The sequence below is a fragment of the Macrosteles quadrilineatus genome, unplaced genomic scaffold (genome assembly GCF_028750875.1).
Source record: "Macrosteles quadrilineatus isolate MER2022 unplaced genomic scaffold, UCM_ALF_1.0 Scaffold_7__1_contigs__length_78375512, whole genome shotgun sequence".
Taxonomy (NCBI): domain Eukaryota; kingdom Metazoa; phylum Arthropoda; class Insecta; order Hemiptera; family Cicadellidae; genus Macrosteles; species Macrosteles quadrilineatus.
The window spans coordinates 47,876,335-47,902,067 of NW_026542600.1; the positions used below are offsets into that span (position 1 = coordinate 47,876,335).

General features: G+C 35.6%; 1 protein-coding gene across 4 annotated transcripts in view; it reads right to left on the reverse strand.

Moving 5' to 3' along the window:
• The window catches only part of LOC128997796 (zinc finger E-box-binding homeobox protein zag-1-like), a 496,300-nt gene that overhangs the window by 27,190 nt on the left and 443,377 nt on the right, over positions 1 to 25,733 (reverse strand). Inside the window, exon 1 of one of the 4 annotated variants that reach the window (XM_054423510.1) lies at positions 12,683 to 12,830. The exons of the other annotated variants lie outside the window; for them this stretch is intronic. Within the exon in view, the coding sequence (XP_054279485.1) occupies positions 12,683 to 12,779 (97 nt within the window). The 5' untranslated portion in view covers positions 12,780 to 12,830. Of the gene's footprint in view, positions 1 to 12,682; positions 12,831 to 25,733 lie in introns of those variants that run through there. 4 annotated transcript variants of the gene reach the window in all.

The following is a 25,733-nucleotide window of genomic DNA, read 5'->3' on the forward strand; positions in this document are numbered from 1 at the left end:
TAGAGGTGGCCGAGTTAAAACCTACATGAAAAATCGTCCTAGTAGCCTATTTCTATACTGTGAACTTTATTATCATGTATCAACGAGTTTAAAATATCGAATAGCTGATATGAAAGTGTTTATGACCGAAAACCACATGAAATCTCCATGACTGCAAACGTCACTTAGGTTGTGGAATTTGTAAATATTACCAAGGGTGTAAGTGATTATTATTCTAACACAAATATCAAATCAAATTATTTTATTGAGCTAAGTTGACAATACATTGCATTAGCTAAGTCAAATCTAAATAATACAGCTTTCCTTCTGGGCTTCAAGCTAATAAGATTGAGGTATTATTATAAATGAGGGATTGGTGAACTATGGAGTGAGATGCTTTTTGCACCTTTGTTAACGATAAAGAACTATTAACAATAAAGAACTGTTAATGATAAATAGTAACAACAACAAAATGTTATCACTGCACAACAATAATAGAGAGAAAAAAACAATTCTACAATGAACAAAAGACGACAATAATAAATTGTATGGATGCTATAACAAGAAAATACAGAGTATTCAATTCCCTAAGCAAAACTAACACGAACAAAATATTCAAAATCGATGTTTCCAGCAGTACATTTACGCCGTAACATTAAGTGGTATTTAGGATACTATAAACAATGTTTATAAATGGTAAACGGGATCTATAGATTTGAAACCACTGCGATGAGTCAGGTAAACAACCATTAAAACCCGATTTTCTATAGATTAACAGTCAAACATAGTAACATTGGAATACAGCCTCAGTCTGTTCAAGGATACAGTTCAATCATATTATTCAAATTTAAAAGCTAGGCCTATATATTTTGCGAATGAGTTTTCGGGGAAATTCCCACATCTTTATACCTGAGATTAATCAGAACAGTTTCTATTTGAAAAAAAAAAAAAAAAAAAACTGGAGGAAAAATCCCAAGAGGAATTTGTATAAATGAAGTTCTACTTGTAACAATAGATTTTCACGCTCTTTATAGAGAAACTAAGGATGACTGCAAATGAAAGGACCGTTTATAGAAGGATTATCAAAACTAGTTATCCTCAAAAATACCATAAACGTGGATATTTATGAAATAATTGTGCTGATTGTGTATTAAATAGTAAATAAGAATAACTTAGCTTGAACAAACGCTTTAGATAAACTTTAACATTGCATGTACACAGGTTTTGACAAAATACGAATTTCGGAACAAAACTCTAATGAATATAAACAGTTCAACTACGCACGGTATGAATATTGAAAGGGTGAGGTTCAACGGGTCTCTATAAATCCATCCCTGCTTACTTTTAAGAGAAAAGGAAAGTATTTTGTACCAACTACTAAAATTACATATTTGAGTTGTTCTTAAATTTCTCTGCGAATTTTCCCAAATTGACAGAAAAAATTCTATCAAGAATATTGTGACAATAGAAACTTGCAATGAGTGAAGTTAACAAACAATAGGCTAGTTAAAATAGCAGAAAATAATGTTTTAAAAGTATAGCACTGTTTTAATTTTACTCCATTTAATTAGTATTATATATTGTATAGCTTCGCACATTGGTCTCAAACACGTAAACGATGTATCGAGGAAATAACTAAGAAATGTTCAGCGAAGGTATTAACCACAGTTAATCAGCTGTGGTTATTAAATAGCCTCAACAGCCGGAAACCACACACGTTGAGGTAAGAAGTGGATAGAATGGAAAACGACAAACCCAGCCCAACAAGGTCAATTCTGATAGAGGTAAATTCTTACGCATCATGGGTTGGTCGATCTGATCCAACGAAGAAGTCTCCCAATAAAGATGACTGAGTCATTTAAAAGTCTACAGATTTGAGGATATAGGTAAACAACGGAAAAACACGTAGTTGTTGTTTGGACCTTGTTTGATGTTTGCTTGATATGCAGGTTTGACATGAGTCATCCCTGACCTTTGAACCCCTCCCCTGCTCGGTGAATCATGTGCGAAAACACCCCTAGGTTGAACTGTGAGAAATTCTAGATAAGTTAGTATTTGGTTGGTTTTAGAACCCACGTTTAGGTGAGGACCAGACACATTTTTTCGGCTAGAGCCCACATCAAGCGCGTTAAAAATCCTTGTCAAACTCCAGGAATCGAACTCTCAATAGATTGAAAGAGAGTTTTAACACAGTACATGGGGAACTATGGGGGTGCTGAATCAAACGTTTAGTAGAAACCTCGCATGGATATAGGTTTATAGATTTGGACGTTACTTAAGCTGAAAGGTAAAAAATGGCCTCGCATGGCAATCAATTGTTCGTGTTATTTTTATGCACATTCAAGAAATATTGCGAGATCTAGGTAAATTTAAATGCAGATTTCATTAGAGTTGGTCCCTTTCCAACGTGACGTTCCTCTGTAAAAGCTCATATCTCCTGTTGAATTTGCTACTTCAACATGTACTGATAAATATATTTACCATTTTACTTTTATCACGAACACTGCAAATAAACGACTTATGAGCATTTATACACTTTGGTCGACTCCGAGATAATTATACTCGTCATAAATTCGTTTCGGAGGCCAAAGCTAGTTAAAAATGCAAAATTACAGTTATTAGAGCCAGTTGCCCTTGCGAGCTAGTAGCGTGAGACAGGCCGTAGCGTATGCGGGCTTCCAAGTTCTGACTCTGACCCTTTTTGACTTCTTGACCCGAGTCTCGCAATTGGGCCAACAGAAGGTTCCCGTTTGACTCCACTTGTGCACACGTGTGGGGCCAACGCCGTAATTAAGGTTAATTTGTTTGTATTAGCTGGGCTGCTATGTTGTCATGAGGTGTGGGAATGGATGTTGAACACGCGCGAGTCCGCGAATCACTCGACCAATGCCACAATGTGGCGTTGTTGATACAAAGTCGCAGTGAGCTACGAGTTGACCGATCAATTTACGACGAAAAAGAAGCCTATTGGTTGTTGAGTCACGAAACGATGATTACACCACTCGAATCTGAGTAGTTGTTACTCTTGGTCCGTTACATTATATTTGGCTTTTATTGACTTTTACATGTTTATATAATTAAATTACAGTAGTCAAATGAGAACTCCAATATTACATTTGGATATGCCGATTTGCAGGGTAATGAGAACAATGCACGTTGGAAATTTTCCTCTTCTCTGACTTCAAGAGCTACAAACTTAACTAAGCAGCACTTTAACTAAGGTGCTAAGGAATTGTCTCATCTTGAGATCAACCGAGGCATTTGTTAAGTACACATTTGGTTGTTTACAGAACAATCTTGTTTCCCATCGGACTTACCTAGTATTAGTTTATTTGACTTTTTCCATACATGTATCATGTCAACGGAAATAAAGCATTTCATTTCATTTCATTTTCATTGCCCATCTCCCGCGACCTCCCATCTATGATAAAACGGCGAGAGTCTCGTCATTTAAACAAACCACAGATGAAGCAGTGCCAACCTGGTTTGGAGAGCTAGATTCTGCCACATCAATTACATTTGGCGTGCAACTGGTTAACACACATAATTAGTTGATCATTCTTAGACAATCACATCGATATTCAACTGTCTGCGTCTATAGTGCAAAATCGTCATCTAATTGTACTTTCATGAACCCAAAGCAAACGGAGTGACAATACAACCCAGCTGTTATTCTTGGTCGGTTTGTTCGGAAGCCTTACCTTTAATTTTGTTTGTTCGCCGGACTCAATTAAATACAGGTTTCGGCCGAGGGGGGAGGAGGGGGAGGGGACAGATGTGACGGGTTTGGTTTCTACGTCACAGAGCTTCAATGGGTGTTTACCGGCGCTCAATAGCACAATGAGGGCGCTACCCTTCTAGGCCGGAGGTGAGGGCGCGTGGCACACCGCTGGCTGCTGACTGCTGGCGCTGGCGGTGCAGATCGTGGACATGGGAAAGTACGAGCACTGATTTCGCGCGAAAAAGACTTGCATTTCGTTACCGGACGCTTTACCAGTCGTCTTTCCATAGAGATCTGTTTAGAGTTTTGAAATATATACTTAAAAAAAATATACAATACAACAAATCTGAAAGTAATACTTGTTGTGATTTCTTTTCTATCTAAGAATGGTAAATTGTTTAATCAGGACTTGATATCGAGGCAAATGCAATGTACGAAAAATGTTTTAGCAGACAAGATAACATGTTATGGGATATGGTATGGTAACATGATCTGTAAATCTTGACCAAGGATTTGACCTCTGAGGCACACCATATGCTACTGTATTCCAGTATGATCTCAAATCACCAACCTAAACAAACTGCCGCCTAACTGACACATAGACCTATGATCTCAGTAATTCAAGGGCGTTGTTTGGAATCCCTACGTATTTCATACTTTTGGTATTCCAAGTTTAAGATATACAATTTTTTTTACTTAAAAATAATAGAAACGGGTGTAATCGTAGGCCTACCATAAATCGTTAAATTAAAATTGAAAATAAATGATATTGCTGTACTGTATATATTTCCGTAAATACTTTACCATAGATAAACTTGTTTCGATAAAGAAGTGAGTATTCAATATTCCGATGCGGAGCCGAGTCACCTCCCGACGGAAGGAGGCCAGCAAAAGAAACAGTTTCTATGGAAACAGAATGTTATTAATTCACAAGGCCAATCAGCCGTTCAATATGTTTACTTTTCTCTTGCAATAACTGGAATGCGATTTTAAGAATAAGGCAATATGCACACATCTGCTCCCGGCTCGCGATGGCGTAGGGGAAGGGGGGTTTGTCGGGCATCGACTTTTACTCTGCCCTAATGTGTCCCGAGAATTAATGTCACCCACTTGCCGGGGTGGACTCTTATACACCCTTCGATTAAAAAGTATCAATTACCCGATACGAAAGTATTGGAGCATTGGAGGCTGGCTAAATAATACTACCTAGGCCGTCAATGAGGTTTAAATTATTTGATCAGCAAGGGACGAGTTAGCGAAAGATATCATGTTTGGTTTACGAAATGTTACGCATTTTTATATTTTAAAATCGATCCTTTAATGTTTCTCTACACAATTTCGAAAACTCTGAAAAAATACATGTTTCTTCTAAATATGGAATCGATGGAAGGTCCTGGTACTACTAACCCATACATTCATATATCAATAGTTATTATATATCTGCGATAGGCTATATGAGCTTGAATTATGGTTAACTACGGTTATATTGACGTTGCTATGAGTCGCAGTTATGAAAATAATTGACTAAATCTAAAATAAAATAATAAATTTAATATCAAACCAATGACAACAATTTTTTCCCCTTCGAGCATCACACAACACAGTTCACAGTATACCACCAAGCTCAAACATACATTGAATGTACGGAAAGCAAATTCCACACGTCGTGAAGTGAAATGTATTTCAAATGCAGGAAAGCCTTCCGTAAAATACAATATAAAGATTCAGAGAGGGTCTTAAAACATGCTGTCGGACAGAGCAAGACAAATGAATGTGGAATAATTTGTCAATTGCCTTCTGGCTTCTGAAGCGGGATCAATGTCTGCGAAAACATTACACGCCACGCCGCCTTCAGTAGGTTTATATTTTGCTTAGGACATGGGCATATGAGTCAAGACGCATTGCTTTACTTTAAGGACGACATGTCAGGTATAAAATAGAAACTGATGAGTGGTAGAATACAAAATATGTTTGTTCTACGAAAGATAATATGCGTCAGGATTCGAACCTGAGAACACTGCATACTGCAGCAGTTATATTGCATGGGTACTATCGAGTACTGGTCGCGCATTATCAAAATCGTATTTGCGGGGGTAAGAATGCATCAAATAATGGCATTTAGTTCTATATTAAAATGTTGGGTTTAATATCATATAAAGAGTTTGCAGCTCTTCAAACCTTATTTATTAACTGGTGATATGTGAATTGGGTTTAACTAATCTATGATTTACCTGTAATGTATTATATCTACAGTGCGTGATTTAGCAATAAGCATGATTAATTTACGAGAGGGGAAACGAAACAACAATAAATCTGTAATAAACGTAAATGTAAATTTCAGGGAATAAACGTAAATTCACAAACTCCAATTGGATGAAATAAACCAGCGCATCCTAAACTATTTTTCCATAATCGCATTTTAACAGATAAACTGACCCGAGATCGGCTTATAGTGTAATAGCATTCATGCCTCACTAGGCACGTTATTAATATCGACAATAGTTAGACCCTATGAGCCTATGAAGCGAGTCTGCTTTTATTAAACGGCGCAAAACAAATGGGCAAATGGGCGGCCACGGAGATTAGGCCTTTGCAATTAGAATGGCAACGCGAGTGTGAAATGGGCCCGATCTGTGCGATTAAGTTATCGCGATAGGTGGGGAGAGGTTGTAATTGGTGCAAGAAACCGCAAACAAGTATTGGTGTCTTCATGACAAGAAAGAAATTTACGGTAAATAAAAACGGAAGAAACGCTAAAAACAAAAATTATTTTTTTCAACATGTTAAAAGTTATTCTGAATTCGATTGACAAAAAAATTCAATCGGAGCAAAGATGGATGAGTAGTATCTTTTCCTACGACATTTATGAAAAAAAAACAGAATTCAACGGATTAAACCTTGAGGAACAAGTAACAGTCTGAACTCACACTGCCTGTATGGCAAACTATGGGCTCGGCCACTCAAGAACATCACTTAAATCCCTATATGCCCAAATGTTTCTTATAATAGTATGCAATTAACACAGCCTACAGATATAGAAAAGTCTAGTTAAGTTAGGATTGATCCCCAAAATAAAGTTTATGCAATCAGTGATTTTCGTCACGCGAAGAAGTGGTGTTTTAGATTAAAAGCTTTATTCAAAGTTTATTAACTAGAGTCACTTTATAAACTGAGAGCACGACCAAGATATTATACACTGAATACTTTAGAAATAAAAACCATCAGTATACTCAACACGTTTTTAAGTTAGGATTTATTGCTGAGCCCAAAATTGATTGTTGAAAAACTCTTATCTTTCGCTGCATTGCAAGTAAAATTACTGAAGAGCGGATTTCGGTACTATCAGTCTTGCGGTATTCTTAATGCGTCACCCGGTTTAGAGGAAATGACGTCACAGGTTATACAACTTCCGCTGTCGTTACCCTGGTGATGGATACGTTAGTACAACGACACCTCACGTTATCGTATCTGATAACGTTAACGTCTACGAGATAGTGTAATGATAAGATGTAATGTGATCGGTTAGGACCATCCTTGATGGGGAGATTCGGTGATATGATAGAGAAATCGGGGAATAAATGAGCGGTTCAATAAACGACAGCACGAACTTAAGATTTTCTCTACTCGTAGTAAATTAATGTGAACAAATGTCATACGTGCTTGAATCTTTATATCTTGATAATAAAATAAAATCTAACATTCGGCGGGTGATTTGATTGTGTAGATCGTCTGTCAATTTGGCTACTGTACATAAAATAACTCATAACTACGGTTCTATTCTTTAAAACCTACAACCTTTCCTTACAGAATTTGTCACTAATTAAAACAATCTCTACGGAAAATATGAAAAGAAGCTAGCCTTTGAAGAGAGATTTCGAAAGCGCAAACATACGAATGAATCAGAAAGAGATCAAGTATGAAAGTACGATATTTGTTAAGAAATCGATATTTTATCGACTGCTAGATAATATTTGAAACAATCTTTCCGTGCAAAATTTGTCACTTTTTTAAAGAGGTTGGCATCGTATACAGCAAAGCAAGGGAGAGCCGGTACAGTACAAAGGTGATCTGTACTGATAAAAACTAATTAAAACAATTTCTACAGATAAATGTAAAGAGCTAAGATCAACATACGAATGAATCAGAAAGAGATTAAGCAATTAAGCAAAATATCATAACGTGAGATATTTTCCATCTTGCCTGGCCCGGCATCCGGCACTTAACGAGTCTACTTGTGTAGCTCTCCGGATCACGGGAATTAAACCCCCAATCACCGGCTACGTTATCTTCACTGAAAAATCCTTCCGAGCATCGGCCCTGTTTAATTAATAATTTTCTAGCACTTCTTGTGAAGCTTTATTTACCCACAAGCGGTGCTCTACAAAATCGGGTGAACACCTCGACAACGCTACGGACTTATGTGGATCGTGCAGTAAACTGTGATATGGTTGTAAATAAAATGTATTATTGATATTTTCTCAAAGAGTTTTACTCACGGTAAAAGAGCATTTTACCAAGTATGAATAATAAATATCTTTGCATATATAGATCAGTAAAAATCCTTTAGACTATACTACTTTTTGTATGTTTGAGGAACTCTAATCAAAGCTGAGAACTGATTGAGCATTTATGATTATATTATTAAACCCACTAACCGTAGTGGACCACGCAGCCTAACACGACGCCAGTATTCTGAATAATCAAAGTATATACTGACGGTTATACTTTTTGCAAATGTTCCCTGCACCACGCTGTGATCGCTCATCATTTATTCGCCGCGCGGCTCATTGAGCAGGCCGAGGGTGGCGATCGCAAGGTAAATAAGGTGAGTCACGGCGGCCTGGGGGCGTTAATCCATTCAATGGCAAATGCGATTTTTACCGAGCGAAGCGAACAATGGTCGGTGGAAGTCTGGGAGGGGAGCGGGTCAATATCTGAGTACGACTGTTGAAGCCTCTCGAAACGTCGCCAGCTGCCGGGCAGCCCGTGCCCCGTGCAGGTACAGGCGCTGCCTCCCGGGGGACGAGCTTATCGAATTTGGGGGACGAGATGACGCGACAACTCCCGTCACTGCCCCTCAGATGATATCTCCGTAAAATATTAACCGGCGGAAGTGCGGTGCGGGGGACCGCGACCGAGTCGTCGTTGACAATGCAAGATGTAACTACCAGTGTGGCAGACTAGGTTATACAGGGACGTACAATGATGAGGGCGATATACGGGCCAGGTATAGGGTGACACCACCATAGTCATACGATCCTGCCGGAGCACGGCGCCGGCCTTCCACACACCTAACAAATCGACTGATTGAATATAACTCTAGCGTAACTGTAACCGGCAATTCATTTTTATTTTAAATCCACCCGGTGTCTACTTAAATAATCGAATTATATCTACGATAATAAATAAATACGTATATGTTTGTATATAATCCACAACTGTTAAAATAAATCCGCGTTGCAAAAACTCTGAAAAATTTGTATGCTCGGCTCACCGGTAAAACTTTCTGAAAACATCCCCAAACCATTTGAAACCGACACAAGTTTCAGCTGAAGAAAGAACTCAGCACATTTCTCCCCCAAACTAGGCCTTCATCAAATTTGGCCTCATAACAGAATGCCGAGCGGTCGAGTCGGCATTCATATGGTAATGGATATATCCATAACATTCGCAATAAGAAAGTCAAAACAGCTCAGACCCCTCGGTGAGTCAGCTACGGCATCCTTCGACCGAAGAAGGTAAAGGACAAGGGTAATGGGGACATTATTCACGCTTGGGCCACTAGGTTCGCTATTGGAGTTATTTGTTGGTTACATTAGCTACGTTCGCGTTGAGATCACTACAGGACGTCTTGGAGGGTCTAGTGTTTATTTATCTGGTTCTGTGTACGATAGACAATGTGTGTGCGTAAACTGCGCACGCAAGCAGACGTCCGACTTCATTAGAGGAACATCATATCTTGTCTCTCTGCTAGACAAAAATCCACAAATTGGATTAATTACTCTGAATACCGTGACAAATATTTAAATTGGCAGAGAAATGTGAACAACCGACGTTTTCAGCTATAATTTTACACGTGATATTACATATTTTATCTAGCAAGCTAAATTTATTACATTAGATTTAAAATTACTTCAATTGCACATACGACTTCAAACATACGTAAACAACTTGTGCAACGCTTATTCTAACTCTTTAATCGTCGTTATGGCGGTTAACAGTTCTTGGTCCATACCCTTCTAATTATCGGTATAAAAGGAGGTTTTTCAATAGTTTTCGATTTTGATGAAACAGTCAACTTTTTGGCACCTGACGAAAATAATTGATTAAGATATTTGTAAAAATCCTTCCGTGCGCAAATAAGATCTTTCCGATGGTAAGGTAAGATATATAAAATGAATAGATATACATAATCACGTTATGCATGGTGTCGAATGCACATTAACTTAAAAATTGAACGGACTGGAAATAAAATAAATGTCACGGCGCATATTGGCAATACAGAGGCAGGCGTGGAGGATTGCGGCCACCGCGTAGGCGCTGCTACAGTACTTGAACTGTTAGGACTACAATGTCCACCCCCACCCTCATAGCCGGAAGTAACACTGGACCTCATTATCCTACCGGAAGTGGTCACAATGACCGAGGTACGTCTAACGACAAGTCTTTGAGAAGTCCAGGAAGCGAAGTGCTGGAGGGTCGTTCTTAAAAGACGAATCGATATTTCAAAGTCTAACATTGCCCGTTCAACGTTTTGTGTACCAGCCATTTATAGATTCTAAAATAGCCACACAATTTAAAGATGTAGTCAATTTTAGAATATAATTGACTAGCTGAATATTCCAACAGAATGTTTTACTGTTTACACACACTACTCTTAACCAATTCAATCTGAAGTGGCAAGCTATCGTAATCTACAGCCTTTTACCACATAAAATTGCATAGAATAAATAACTAAGGGAAGAAACAGCATCTTGACAGCAGTTCACTTAAAGATGCTTGTTCTCCGAATGGAAGAATCACTACAGCTGGTCTATCCTCGTATCTATAGTCAAGGGCACTAGCCGTAACAGAAACTATGGCTAAATACAAAGACAAAGTACCGAAACATCCGCATAAAACCGGGTAAGCTCCTTCTTCAGACAACAAGTCTGGCATTATTCGAGGATTCGAAAAACAAACAAATATCGATCATAACTCTTCCCGAAATGAATGGACCATTCTTAGACGATAACAGACGTGACAACATGAGGGAATTCCGAAAACAACCAATCAAGCTTTAATTGATTTCGAGATTATTATTGCCATTCTGAGCCCAGAATGTATTTTCAAAATGGCAACATAAAAATGTTAATAGTCCAATAAATCAGTTTGAAAGGTATTTGATGTAGTTTTAGATTATAACCTAATACATATAAAGGTGTAAAACATCCGTATAGCGTTCAAAAAACATTACAATAATTTAGTAATTTGGGTTCGGTTGAATAGTAGATTAAATGTTTTTAATTAAGCCAATGTATAATGTATTGCCTTTCTTTGACCTATGGCTTCGTTAACATGATCAGCTGTTCCCGGGAATAAATATTCTTTAGTTGCAAGGTTACCTATTTAAAATTTTACTTCAATTACATTTACCTATCTACAACATCTACAACAATCTACAACATTCGATTATGTACACGGGCGAATTGTAATTAAAATAAATTCATGTGTATGCTTATATCACTTTGCATTTATTTATATCTTCATTTATTACATTATTAGTTTGTGTATTGGATAATTTGTTTATTCCTCACTTCAAGATTAACACATTCTCCTGTGCCTGACAACAACAGTGTTTTGATAAGATTTTTAACACCGAACATTTCATTATATGTAATTAATACGTTCATTTCGGGGTAGGAGTGCTTGGGTTACCGGTAACTAACGTAAAGAACGCCACATTGATTTAGAAATTTTAACATAGCATGTTTTAAAAATAATGTGTATTTTACTGTTAGGTTTTCATAACGATTTCATTACCTATGATTTTTTCAGCCTGTCAATTACTTTAAATGATTACAAATTTATTCTATAGTATCAGGTAAAAGTTCAAAAAACACTAACACGTTTACTCGAATATTTCAAAGTTATGACAAAGCAGAAAAGTATTATTAACTTAAATAGGTAACCAAAGTATGTTATGTTATAAGTATAGGCTATATATATATTTTATACAAACTACCAACTTGTAAACAAATTCCGGTGCCACAACTTTTTAAATATACACAATAATTATTTATACGCTTTATATTTACTACGGGAAAAACAATTACTTATATAAACAAATAACACTAACCATAATTTTCTTTCGACGTAAACAATTTACTATTGAACATATTATAAACACATCAACATTATTGCACATTAAATTCATTATGGCAATTACTAGTAAATAATGGTAATTCAGAAGACGTTAAGTTTATAACTGTAATCACGATTAATATCACTGCTCGTGATTTTTTTGTTGTTGCTGTTTTTATTGTGTCATTTGTGTTATCGTCCTACATTAATTAATTAAATTAATAACTTTCATACTTAAACCCATAGTTAAACAATGTAATTGCACAAAAATGTTTTTAATGCCAATAAACAAAAATATATGTAAAAATCTTTCAAAAGTATTTGATAAAAAAATAATAAATTAATTTAAAAGTTCAATTTTTTAATTACTAGAAACAAATCAAATGTGCTACAGAATTATGATAGTTATGTTGTTATAAAATTTTATTATTTGTTACCTTTTAGAGCAAAAGTTTTTTTACAAATAGTAGTCAATAGGTTGTAAACAACGCCCGTGATCCTACAAACGTGAAACGTATAGTACGTGTATTCGATATTTAATAAATTATCCTACCCCAAACACTTACCTACAGAAAAATAAAACACCCGAAAACCACTTTTATGTGCGGTAAAAATCTATAATAACAGTAAATAACTTACAGTGGAATCCAGTCCAAACATTCGCCAACGACCAGAGTTTGAAGGAAAATGTATCGAGGCCAGCGGGCGCGTACATCCCTTCCGCACGGGCTACCATGGCACACTGACGACACTACGAGAGTCCGCCTCCTACCCGAAGCATCCCCGAACTTGTCCGATCGTACCCGAACTCACCCGAACACCTCCGAACTTGTCTCCGCCTACTCCTGTGTTTTTGTTGCGGAACAGGTGCTTCTAAAGATGTCCCCGCCTTTGAATATTTTTTACAACTTGTAGTGGCGGCATCGCTCTATTTTCTTGTATTATTTTTGATCGCTCGTTCATACAATCTCTTTGAGTGCTAGATTTTTTATTGTGTAAAAAGGTTCTTCGTCATCATTAATTACATACGCTTAGGTTTGGGAACGTTGCTTAGAGGTTGCCCTAAATGGTGGAATAAACCATGGATTACACATAGTAGGCCTACATAACAAAATTAAAATATTTGTACAATGCAAAACAAAAACGTTAATGATCACATATATGTTTTAACTCCCGCACGAACAACTCTGCAGCAAACGTTTTAAGATGAGCTACTCAAGATATCTACTGCATATTTTACTTCGAAATTCAATAACTTAATACATGTTTTAGCGGAGTGAAGTTGCGATCCTACGCGCTTACATTATTTTTAATTCCCCACACACTGATGCGCCAATTTCAAACGACTAAATTGCTACACCACAATAATATTTACACTTCGTATTTCACAATATCTCTCTGTGCAATGTCGAAAATAACTGTAATAACACGCGAAACACTATATAAATTGTATACATAATACAACAAGAGGTTTCTCTGTTAGTTCCTTTTTAGCCGTTCTAATAATCCAATTTTTATAAGGTGTCAGTTTTAAAGCTTATGATTCAGTGGAGTGTTGAATTGTACATAAAAGCGAATTGTAACCTCATTTTTAGGGCTTTGCCCCATAATGATTTAATTCTTAACATCCAGTGAACTTTCTTTATAAAGGTTTAATTACGAACTATAATTAAACAGCTGATCGTTCAGTTGAATGTTTGATCACTCAGGTAGTAAACAAGAGAGAACGTAATTAATGAACACGGATTTATAATATGCTTTTTTAGCAAATTTCCCATATGAAATAAGTTACTACCATAGGGCATGGTAAGACCTGGACCCAGGACGAATTTACTTTTTTGTTTTGAGTTCTCCAGAGGCCAAAAACAACATATGAAGTTGAACATTTGTTCAACTTCATATACAGAGTGTCTTGCAACCATATGAAGAAACTTTGTCACGTTATTCAGCATTAAAACAAACAAAAAATGTAATATAACATGTGTCCTATCTCATTCCGTTTTAGGTCTATCTACATTCATAACTCCTTAACTGCTTGAGCTACAGTGTGAAAATTCGATAAAAATGTTTATCTTATTGACCTCTATGTTTGTGCAAAATATTAATAAAACCCTTGAACCGTTTAAAATGGCGGTAAAAAAAAAATATTTGATGCCAAATTCCATGAAAACCGTTAATTTTACAAACTAATTAATTTTTACGGCAGGACATGTAAAATCTAGTTAATTTCATGCAAATTACAACGATATCTTATACGCTTAGTTTGGACAAAGAATAACTGAGAAGTTGATTTTTCCCTTGCCACACCTTCAGTTTGCTCCATTTAAACAATGGTAAAAAGTAGTTTTATCAATTTAACATAGTTTAAATTGAGAAAGCAATGTTAAAGGGGTGTATTCATATTTTGCACAAACATAGAGGTCAATAAATAAACATTTTTACAGAATTTCCACGCTGTAGCTCAAGCAGTTGAGGAGTTATGAATGTTTTTGTAAAAATCACATACATACAGATAGACCGAAAACAGAATGAGATAGGACACATGTTATTAAATTTTTGTTTCTTTTGACATGCTGAATAACGTGACAAAGTTTGTTCATATGGTTGCAAGACACCCTGTATATCACATTTTTTATGAAATATATAAATTAAATTATTATGATATGCTGAATAACGTGACAAAGTTTGTTCATATGGTTACAAGACACCCTGTATATCACATTTTTTTATGAAATATATAAATTAAATTATTATGATATGACCTGTTTATGAATATCACTATTATTCATTAAAAGGAGTAAGGAAAACCTACTTCCCTCATTGGGAACCTACTTTGGAAGTATACTTCGTCCTTATTTGTTTATTACATACTAATTAACATTTCACTAAGAAAACCCCTTATTACCTTCCCTGTAGCCGCAAGCCTAAGTACTCGTTAAACTGATGTTAAAATTGGGAATACAATTACATTTTTAAATGTATATATTAGCGAAAATCCAATCAGGCAAATTTAAATTCGCTTAGTCTGAAGGTTTGCTGCGGCAGGGTATTAAACAAAGCCTGACTAAGGTGGGTTTATTGTGTAAAACTAAAATCAACAAATACATTTTTGTAAATTAGTTGTTTAATTAACCTAACTGTCTTGAACAAATATAATCTTTGGAAGGCAATAAAGTAGGTGTATTGTTTTATTCTGTTTGCCTAGGAAACAAGTTTTGAACAATGTTAAAATGTACAATTTACTCTTCTATCAATAAAGAGGCTAGGAAATGGATTCCTTTTTGACTTCCGGCTTTGCAAGACGGGGGTGACTCACGGGGAGGAAATACCTTTGGACCTTAGACCGGGGCAGCAAACTTCACCCAGGATGTAGAGGTCGTTAGGTGAATCACCAACAATAACACGTACAGATAAGATAGGTCTAGCAGTATTGTTAAACGGTATTTACTTAAATGAACCTATTTACAAATTGCCATTCCATGATTGGAAAATTATGACGAATATCCTGGTGATTTAAAAGAGATTCGTCACACCTTATTCATTTGGTTATTCACTGATGGCCAATGATTAATTTGAATTAAACATTTTAATAATTGGGAGTGTGTTCAATAAAGTTTACAATTTTCAACCCTCAACGATGGTGTGTTGACAAAAAAGTCAACTTGTCGTCACGGTTATTCGTTTACTGCAATTCAACCAAAATGACAATATATAGTGCATTGTATTAACCTGGTCAAGTCCAAATTCTACAAATAATTATTAACTAATGTAAAATATAAGAATTACATTCGTTAAGACGATTAATGCTTCCTGGACATTAGATTACATTTATTTGCGAGAAACGACGATTGGAGTCGATTTGATAAGGAAGAGAATTGAAAGGTTTAATGGCTTTATACGCAACGTATTATACTCTAAATCGGAATTACAATTGATTTTGTAAGGAACAAGAATAAGTTCAGCATTATGTATATTAATTTAATATATAATACAGTTTCCATCACCTATCTAAACCTATACTGCAAATATTTTCCAAGACGGTTAATTGATAAGACAGGATGTTACAATGGCGATCGATCAGTTTGTTCATCGTCAGGCCCAATCAAGAGATTATGTGGCAAGCAATTTAACTTTTTTCGTACTGAATACATTAAACATGATTCTAACAATATAAAATACTAATAATCTCAGCCAAGTGGTGAACCAAGTGCTATCTGTCAAACCTTTATAAGATGCAGATTTTTCATCTAGCCAAACAATTACTTCACACTTAATTTTCTTCGCTGCGCGGACATCTTCAAATCAAGTTACGTGGCTTCAAAAAAGTCACCGACATGACTCATGCCAAAGAGTTCCGGCACGGCTCCAATCCGCCCCTAAGCCCATTAAGAACCGGGGACGGGCTGGCCAGGGGGGGAAGTTTTTGCAAAAAATCGATCAAATATACTACCCTAGTAGATGTAGCGTAGGTGTATGGGTGCATACATTACCGACCTGGGGACCTGCGCTTAAATCGATAGAAAGAAGAATGAGTCACTGAGTAGCCATATGGGGTCCAGATGTGGCCCTAGTCAGCCCTGATAACTCGTCGAGGTATTCCGTGTCGCTGGCGCCGTTTGAAGCTGCATTACTTGCGTCTGCTGCAAGTTGGAACGATTGTCTAACCAAAGTAATAACTGATAAAGATTTTATAATTAACATTTCACGATTCGATAGGTACGGTATTTCATCCACAAATTTATTTGGGCAAACATACATGCTGAGAGTTCAAAACACTATAAATACGGTGCGCAGCGTTATTTTGTAATATTTTTAAACGTCGAAAATAATGATTAAGGTACATATATAACCTTAACTGCATTACGATTGAGCAGCCTTCGACCACAACACTTCTATTCTTTAAAAGGAGTGGAAACCCTACTAACCTGAGACTTTCTTCGTTTGGATTTGGGAAACTGCCGCGGAAGTAGTCTACATATACTTAGTTCGTTGGAATTTTCTTTATTTTCAGGTAAAACTATGTTAAAGCCCATAATAGTTTAAAGGTGTTAATAGTATAGAAATAAATGTATAGTGTATAATGTAAATGTATAATAGTATGAAAACCAAATAGTTAAACAATGTATGGATATTCGAAAATGTATGCACATTTCACTTAAGAAAATTTCCAAAAATCATTACAACACGTTTTAATTTTTTTTATTTGCTTAGATGTAGCCCTAAACAAAATTAACCAAGCATTAAACAAATTTAAAAATTTAATTTCAATAATAAATCCAGTAACCACAGTTAAATGTGTATGAATGTGTATGAAGACAAGTAGTTTATGGTATATTTCTGTTTTTACTTTTTAACCATCAACATTGGTTAAATACTCATTACGCCTGAAATATAGAATGCATGTCGTAAATTAGAAACATAATTCTTGGTTGCCATCATGCATGGAAATCGTAGGATAGAGAACAACTATATAAAACTGCTGAAGGCAGATTTTTGAAAATTGGATGGAATTTTATGGGACGAGTCAGGTGGGAGCGGGTAACATGTGGGACACAGATGGGACGCCTCGGGTACCTGGGACTCCAATGGGGCGGGATGGGGACAATGCCGACTTGAGGTACCGAAACAACACCAAGTGTGCAGTGTGGACGATTTAAAATTGTCAGAAGGCTTACTGTAAGGTTTGTTGGTAAAAATATGTTTAATTCAAAATATATGTCAGGCTAGGATGATTTCACCCTATCAGTTCTAAAAGTAATATAATATGTATAGAATACCAAGATTAAAAATCAGAGAGCACAGAATAGAAATTTCTATTCTGTGCTCTCTGGATTAAATAACCCTATACAGTATAACAAACTGTTCCCAAGCTGCATGTAAAGGGGTTTAGGGTAGCTTATGTATTTTTACCGGGTTTCCACACATTAAAGTCTAAAATAAACCATAAACTGATATATTCTTTAAAATATAGCAGTGTGGCAAATATCCATTGATAAAATACATAATTTTCCGGACTCAATTTTTATTCAACATACACACTGTCGAGTGCCAATACAAAGCCAAAATCAAATGACAAATTGATAAAAAGTTTAATCTTTTCAAAAAAAGATTTAATTTGTTTGCCAGGATCCTAAAAAATAATTGATTAATATAAAAATAAATATAAAATGTAATATAATATATAGTAATCCAGGGGCCACCAACATGGAATTTAATAAAAATGTATTGTATTGCAAAACATTAGGGCCTACTACAAAATTTACAAGATGAAAAATAGTTGTTGACAAAAGGATAAATTATTTTGTACAAAACAATGTTACAATGAAAAATGTATGCACTTGTTAACCATTAATAACGAAAAAAAGCATTTACTGCCAACCAAACAGTTTATAACATTATTTTACAATTTAGTTTTGTAATCCCATACAGTGTAACGAAAGTATAGAATAAGATAGAGACACTCTCAGTGATAATAGTTACAACGAATCAGGTGGTGAAAATATTTAAAATATACTGTATCAAACTTGAATTACAAAATATTGAAAAGACTAATTTTAACGTTACATTTTCCAAAAATACGAAAAACTTAAAAAATCCCCAAAAAGCATCCTATAAACTAATTAATGCGACTACAGGACAACGAATTTAAAACTCCTAATAAACGATATAAAAACTTGAGAGCCATTGAAAAACAAAACCCTTCGAGTGAAAAAGACTCTCTTCCCTTCACGGTGCTCGAGTTTATTAAGATTAATTCACCTAGCTCCGCAGAGCGAGAATGCCAGTGGTGAAAATGACACTTTGTGAACCCCCCCCCCTCCCCTCGTAGGCGTCGTCGAGTGCCGCAAACTTAAAGACGGGCCTCTTGCTGATCTGCATACTAACGAGAAGGTAAATATATGGCCAGTTAGTGAGCCGTTTAGCTGTTAATTCACTTCCGCACTTAACTAGGCACATTAACTGACTGCGACATTAACAGTTCGGTGTTTTTCATATTTTGAACGATCCTAAGGCGAATTTCCCATTAATACCCGAATTACCGATAAAGAATCGGGTTTCGCATAATGTGTGTGGTAAGGAATACTCAGTGTACAAAAGAATACTCATAATATCATGGATATAGTATTATAACCATGACTACGCAAAAAATACGACACGCACAAAATTATTGTGCTCGATTTGGTTCAATAACCGTGACGGCCATGCCAAACTCTACCACGTATATCAAATCCGAAATAATTCCATAACTCACTCAGTCATCATCTTGGTATCCTAAATTATCTTAAAAATTGTCAAAACTTTTGTATGAAAGAGTGGTAAGCATGTCTACGCTATGCACTTTTCATCACAGAGCTCCGCAGAGCTCTAATAATAAAATATATATATATATATATTTTTTAAATAAGTTTGTTAATGATATGTATATTTGTAATTAAGAGGTTAAATATTTTACTTCATTTGACATCAAAAGAGTCTCACAAGATCGCGCACTTCGATGATTAGTACAAGTATTTTCTGGTGTGAAGTATTTTATCACAATGATGCCGAAAATACACACTGATATCCGACATGGTTTATCTGCGGCAACAAAGTCAACAATCAAAAAAGAATGTTGTTAAATTCGCGTGTTTGAATTTTGCCATGTTTCGCATACAAACAGGTGATGAAATCAAATAAAAATCATCCGAATGAAAAAGCAACAGTGGCAAGGTTTGAGAATGGGGTTTCAATATCGTGTATTTCCATTCCGTGTATCACTGAACACGGCAAACACGCGAACACGGTTGAATAAAAGGGATCGGCACACGTTGTGCTCTGAGGGGGGAGAGGGAGAGAGCGAGAGAGGGAGTTTGATTTGCACGGCTCCCCTGACACACTTCGCTGCCCCAGATCCCTATACATGCTGCCTGAGTACAGTAATAACAAATTATCTTTATTTCTTGTCCAGTTGCAGATTTGTTCAGATTTCTCTTGAATAGATTGTTTAAATAATAAGACAGAGCCGCTTATACAAATGGACCCGGGCCCAAGGGCAAAAGAGGTTTTGGGTTTGTTGGCGGCGCAACACGTGCCACAATAGACTCCTTCCCACTATCCTCAATCCTTATCACTCATGACTCATCACTGCCTCTACTTGCATCGCCTTATCTCTATTTCGTGATGTTTTCATTGCTCTCTACTCTATTTGATATTTTTATAATCCTCACCATGACAGTTACTTTTGTTCAATCGCATGAGAAACATTTTATCAGTTGGCTGGTGGATAAAGTTGTTATCGTGTTTTTTGCGTATGATTGTATAAATTTTCGATGTGATCCTTTATATTACATTGTTCACATGCTTTTTCTGTGAAATGAGCAAACACCAAAGTGGCAGTGAATTAAGGAAATATGTGTCACAAAAAATTTTAGACAGTGAAAAATGTCCCAAACAAATGTCCCTTAGTTCTTTTTCATGATCATTTGTACCGAAACTGATTGTACGCTAAAATATACTTAACTTTGATGGTGCCATTTACGAGCTTTCAGAAAATGTAGAAAAAATCTAATAATGTAAAGTGTTAAACGTTCATAGTAAATGCTTGAAGTTAAGTCTTAAATTTTTTTGGATCCATTAGTTTTTTTGGATCTCTATGACTATTTTTTTAAAACGTACCCGTGGGAATAAAAATGTGTGTCAGTAAAAGTTTAAACGTACTTATTGGAGGTTTATGTTTTTACTTTACTAAGCAGGTGCTCTTTTTAATCAAAATTAAATACAATAAAATGAAACGTATTGTTGATTCGTTGCAGATGCGTGCGTCAAATCGTGAAATGCCTATATTTATTAGAAGATTCTTATCAATTGGTGAGGGAAGGGGGCAACTACAGGGTGTTTTTTGACGCAACCCAAATAACGACAATCCCAGCTTTTATGATGGTATCTATGTTTTCTTTACTTCATTGCCGATCAGCTAATATGGGTTGTTGCATAGATATCTATGAGGTTTAGTGTTATTGAAAATTTGAGGTTTAGTGTTATTGGAAGTTTATTGTAGCTAATACTCAATGTGGTATTTTCGTTAGCTCAAACAGAGTGGGTCTTAAGTTTTTTTCTACAGCTCTAATTTCAAAAATGTTGACATTCTTTGAATATAATTTTTTAACTGGAATCACACATGGAACCTTAATTTCTTTCAAACCTATATTTGTATAAAACCAATTATTTACTTTCAATGTACAAATACATACTCTTTGAGCTTGCGAACACCCCATGTTGAGTCTAGACAATAAATTCTCAATAACACAAAATCTCATAGATAACTATGCAATAAGGCATACAAGCTGATTGGAAATAAAGTAAAGAAAACAGGGATACAAACATATTAGCTTGCTCTGTCGTTAAAAATGTCTTACGGTACTTGTAATTTGGTTTTGTAAAAAAACAACACATTCTGCGCCTCTTGGGCTATTCTGCTAATCCGTGGACCTGTCACAATCTCAAATCCCGATACCGATGATTCCTAGCTATATGGAAATGACTTGACCCAGTGGTTCGAAACCCACAGCTGTAGGTCTTTTCACCTAGAAACTCGGAAACTCCCTATACCTGCTGCCATTAAATAAAGATGTGTTGCAGCACAGCCATCTCTAATACAGGTTGTAATACAGGTTAGTATTACAGGTTGTATTAGAGGTGGCTGTGGTTGCAGTCATACTGTGGAACTAATATCGCAGTTGGTTCTTGCGCGGAGCCCTGGTTTTGAATCCCGCCAAACACTAATGGACTTTTGCTATGTTGTTGAGAAGGTTTACCGATGTAGTCCAAAAACCTAGAAGCATCGGTCCACCCAAGTAAAGATGCTGGTGGTGGTCCGGAACCCACATTGGAACGTAGAAATGCTTATTTAGAAAAAATAATACGTCAATCAGGTGAGATAAACTTTGTAAACGTTAAAAAGTTTCCCTAAAAACACGATTTAATAAAAATAATAATAATAATGCTGTGGAACGTTACTTGTCTAAGTCAATTTTTATATAAAATATATATTTTTAATAAAAACCATTTTTTATATAAAAATCATTTTTATATAAAAATCATTTTTATATACTGTATTTTTTATAGTCAGTATCACAGAATGTAAGTTAATAAATTATCAAGATTGTTTTGTACTACTAGTATTGAAATGTATAAGTGATTGTTTTGTACTACTAGTATTGAAATGTATAAGTCTATTTTACTTTATTTCACATTAAGAAAAATTGAACCAGTTTCTGAATCTAACCAAACTATAGTCATTTAAATCAAAAGCTTACTATTGACTATATTATGGCTGTCAAGTGACCCTGTTTTTCTGTTATCTCACCACTGGTTTTGAACCTGGAGGTTCATGTTAAGCCGAACACCAGTGTGTGTTCCATGCATTTACAAACAAAACAATCTGTTAAGCAAAGCTTTTGAAAAATAATTGTCGAGAGTTCAATAATAAAATAATGTAAAAGTTACTAACCTAAGAATTATCACATAGGATTTCCAACCCGAAGAGCAAAAAATACTAAAGCGAGCGACAGAACTTTCAAGAGATCTAAATTTGCATAAAACCGAATTTTCACTGTGGACAGTGATAATAAATACCGCTTATGGCGGCGCCTCGGACGGAATAAATCAGTAGTAAGTTTGACTCGGACTCTGCGGGCTTCTGGCAGGGGCGCGGGTTCGATTCCCGCTCAGCTGTGAAAAGGAAGAGGAAGAATAACAGAAACAGTCGCATATCAGCTGGCCGCCTTCCAGCGGAGGCACTTTTACTTTGAAACAAATTCAGTTCAGTGAGAAGGAATTGCGCTTACGGAAAGCTATATTGTGTCTTAGCTTTGGTAGGTGGGATTAGGGTTCCTTCGAACTCTATACTGACATGAATAAAAGTCTTGAAAGTTTCGTGGTAAAAACTTAGCCATTTATTTTTTACATTTTTTTATTTATTCTCAATTTAAAAATACTTGCTGGAAATCCTTCTTGACAATCACCTTGAGATTCATGCAGAAATTGATAATCTTTTTAATATATTAGTTTTGATGAATTTAACAGCGTGAAGCTTAAAACAAGACGTATTTTATTTTAAACCCTGTCATAATTATAGATATACGAGTAATTATATTATAGAGATATTATAGAGCTACGAAGATTTATTCAATTTTATTGTACAGTGATTATTCACTTATTTATATTCGCATTCCAAGCTTTCAATGTTTAAATGTTACGATTCGAGAAATAATGTGTGCCTGACTAGAATTACAACAAAGAGTCTAAAATGTCTAGGTAGTTAAGTTTTATTTCAAACTCACTCTGATTGATATTCGCCAGTAGTAAAATAGAGCCACGAACCTAAAATTAGTAAACGTGTTTTTTTTTTCATTTTTGATAGTTTTAACGTGGTATTTGTGTTAAAACATAACAACACCACAAGAGCATCTTTTTTCCTACAGTTACCTGACAAAGTGGGCTTCCTTGCACTGATTATAACACGCAAAGTAGCTAGTTGCTGCATTTACTTACTTTTGTCACACTCATTTTACTTTGCCGCACTCCAGTATTCTAATCAAACAACACAAAACATTGTGCTTTTATAATAACACATTACACGCTTAATACGTGTACGCTTGAAAATAGGTTTGCATCACTTAAAAGATACTAGGACTACGATCTGCCCCTTTTAATACTATGCCCCTTGTTTCGTGTTAACATTATATTTCCGTCCAACGCTTGGATTTAACCTAACCTAAACGTCTTAGGCGTTTGAAAGACTAATTATTTATATGCTTTATAGTAACAGTGGAAAAAAATCTATTGTGTAATGCGAGCGCAAAGAGCCTTTGCTGCACTAGTTACACAAATAACTTGGTACGCAATACTATGTGGCTCGAAGGACCAACTTTACGCCCTCTACGTCTTGTCACCAAAAAGCTGAGCCAATTTGATATTATTGTATTGCGGGTCGATAAGGGGGGTCCACCCCTCCAGCTTCCATGAGATATTACACTTATTGTTGCACTCAAGGTGTGACAGCCCTTGTGCTTCGCCCTTAATTAAATACCTAGCGCCAGATTCGGCTGATGTCACCAGGCCGTGTTAAATGACCGGTTACAGCACTCCCGTAATGATTTATGGCACTTTCTAGGTGCTTACACAAGTTGAAGTTTAGGCAAGTCAAGTTTGTGTAAGAGTTCGGAGATTACGGTTATTTTGTGCAAACGATTCCAGCTGGCATAAATACAGTTTGAATCAATCGCATTGGAAGTGGTATAACTTTATGGAACTTTGAATTAACCGTATTTACTTTAGACAATTATTTATCTTATCATTTTAACAAAGTGAATTACTCTATAGAGTAAAATAATTTCTAATCGAGGCTAATTTTTTTGGATGAAATTTACTTACCAAAGAAAAATAACGAAGACATATTCGGGTAGTATATGAAATACGGTTGACTCCGGTAAGTTCTATTTACTGTGGACAATTTTTATTTTATCATTATAAAATCCATTATACAACCGACAACTCGATAGAGTCAAACTGAATTATCGAAGTATCGTATCAACAAGTGTATCATTTCACTATATCGAGTAAAATAGTTCCTAATTGAGGGTAATTTTTGGGATAAAACTTACGTACTAACCAAAAACATGCGGTAAATAAGGTATTATGCGGGTATAACATGAAATAAATTCTACTTTTAGAAAAATGAACAAAAGTTCTTAAAAAGTAAATAAACCTTAAGAATCTACACTCAAATAAATTGCCTTAAAGAGTCATCAGAAAATGGGAAGCCTGTTAAACCTGAACAATGAAAATGTTAGATTGTTGCTCAAATTAAGCAGTTAAGAGGCGTTAAAACTAAGTGCACGTAAGATAAGGAGGAACCAATTTAAACCTGCCCTCGGAAAACATCGGAAGTGTAATTGAATTGAAATAGTAACTTACCCGTTTGTGTGAGAGAGTTTTGTGTGTTTTGCTCCGCTACTAAGTCAATTTGCCGATCTTTCTACATTTACGGGAGCATATTACACTCGACAAACACCCCGATCTTCATACAAAGGCTTTCTTCGTTCCATTTAATGAACCACCTCTACAAGAAGGCAGCCATGTAAATACAGCCTAATCACTTTCGCTTCTACATTTCCTTTGCTTAACAGCGAATTTATTATCCTTCGCTCATCCCGAATGGCTTTTGAACTCCGTCGTGTATTTAGATTGGCTTTTAAATACGGTTAAATTAATGAACGTAAAATAATTGTTGTGACAGGTAATTTAGATGAATTTTAAATACAGCTGTACAAGACACAATTTCACGAAAAGTCATCGATCATATAATTTATGGTACAGTACTAGCATATTTACTATAACCATATATAAATTATTTTTTTAATAAGTTAAATTGGACCTGTGTCTTTTACACGAGTAGTTCCTATCGGAATTAGAAGATGAGCCTCTAATCAGATAAAGTGTCGGTCCACCAAGCCAATTCGTTTGAAAGTCAATTTTTTAGAGTATATTTGTATATATTGTATAAAGTAACATCCATATACAATATCTAGAATATTGAATTTCGACGCAATCCATCAGACCAGATCCGGCAACGATAGAGAAATCAAGTATCAAGTGAGAACCTTAGGTTTTGATTTTCAACAGCTTATAGTAAACTATCAATTATCAT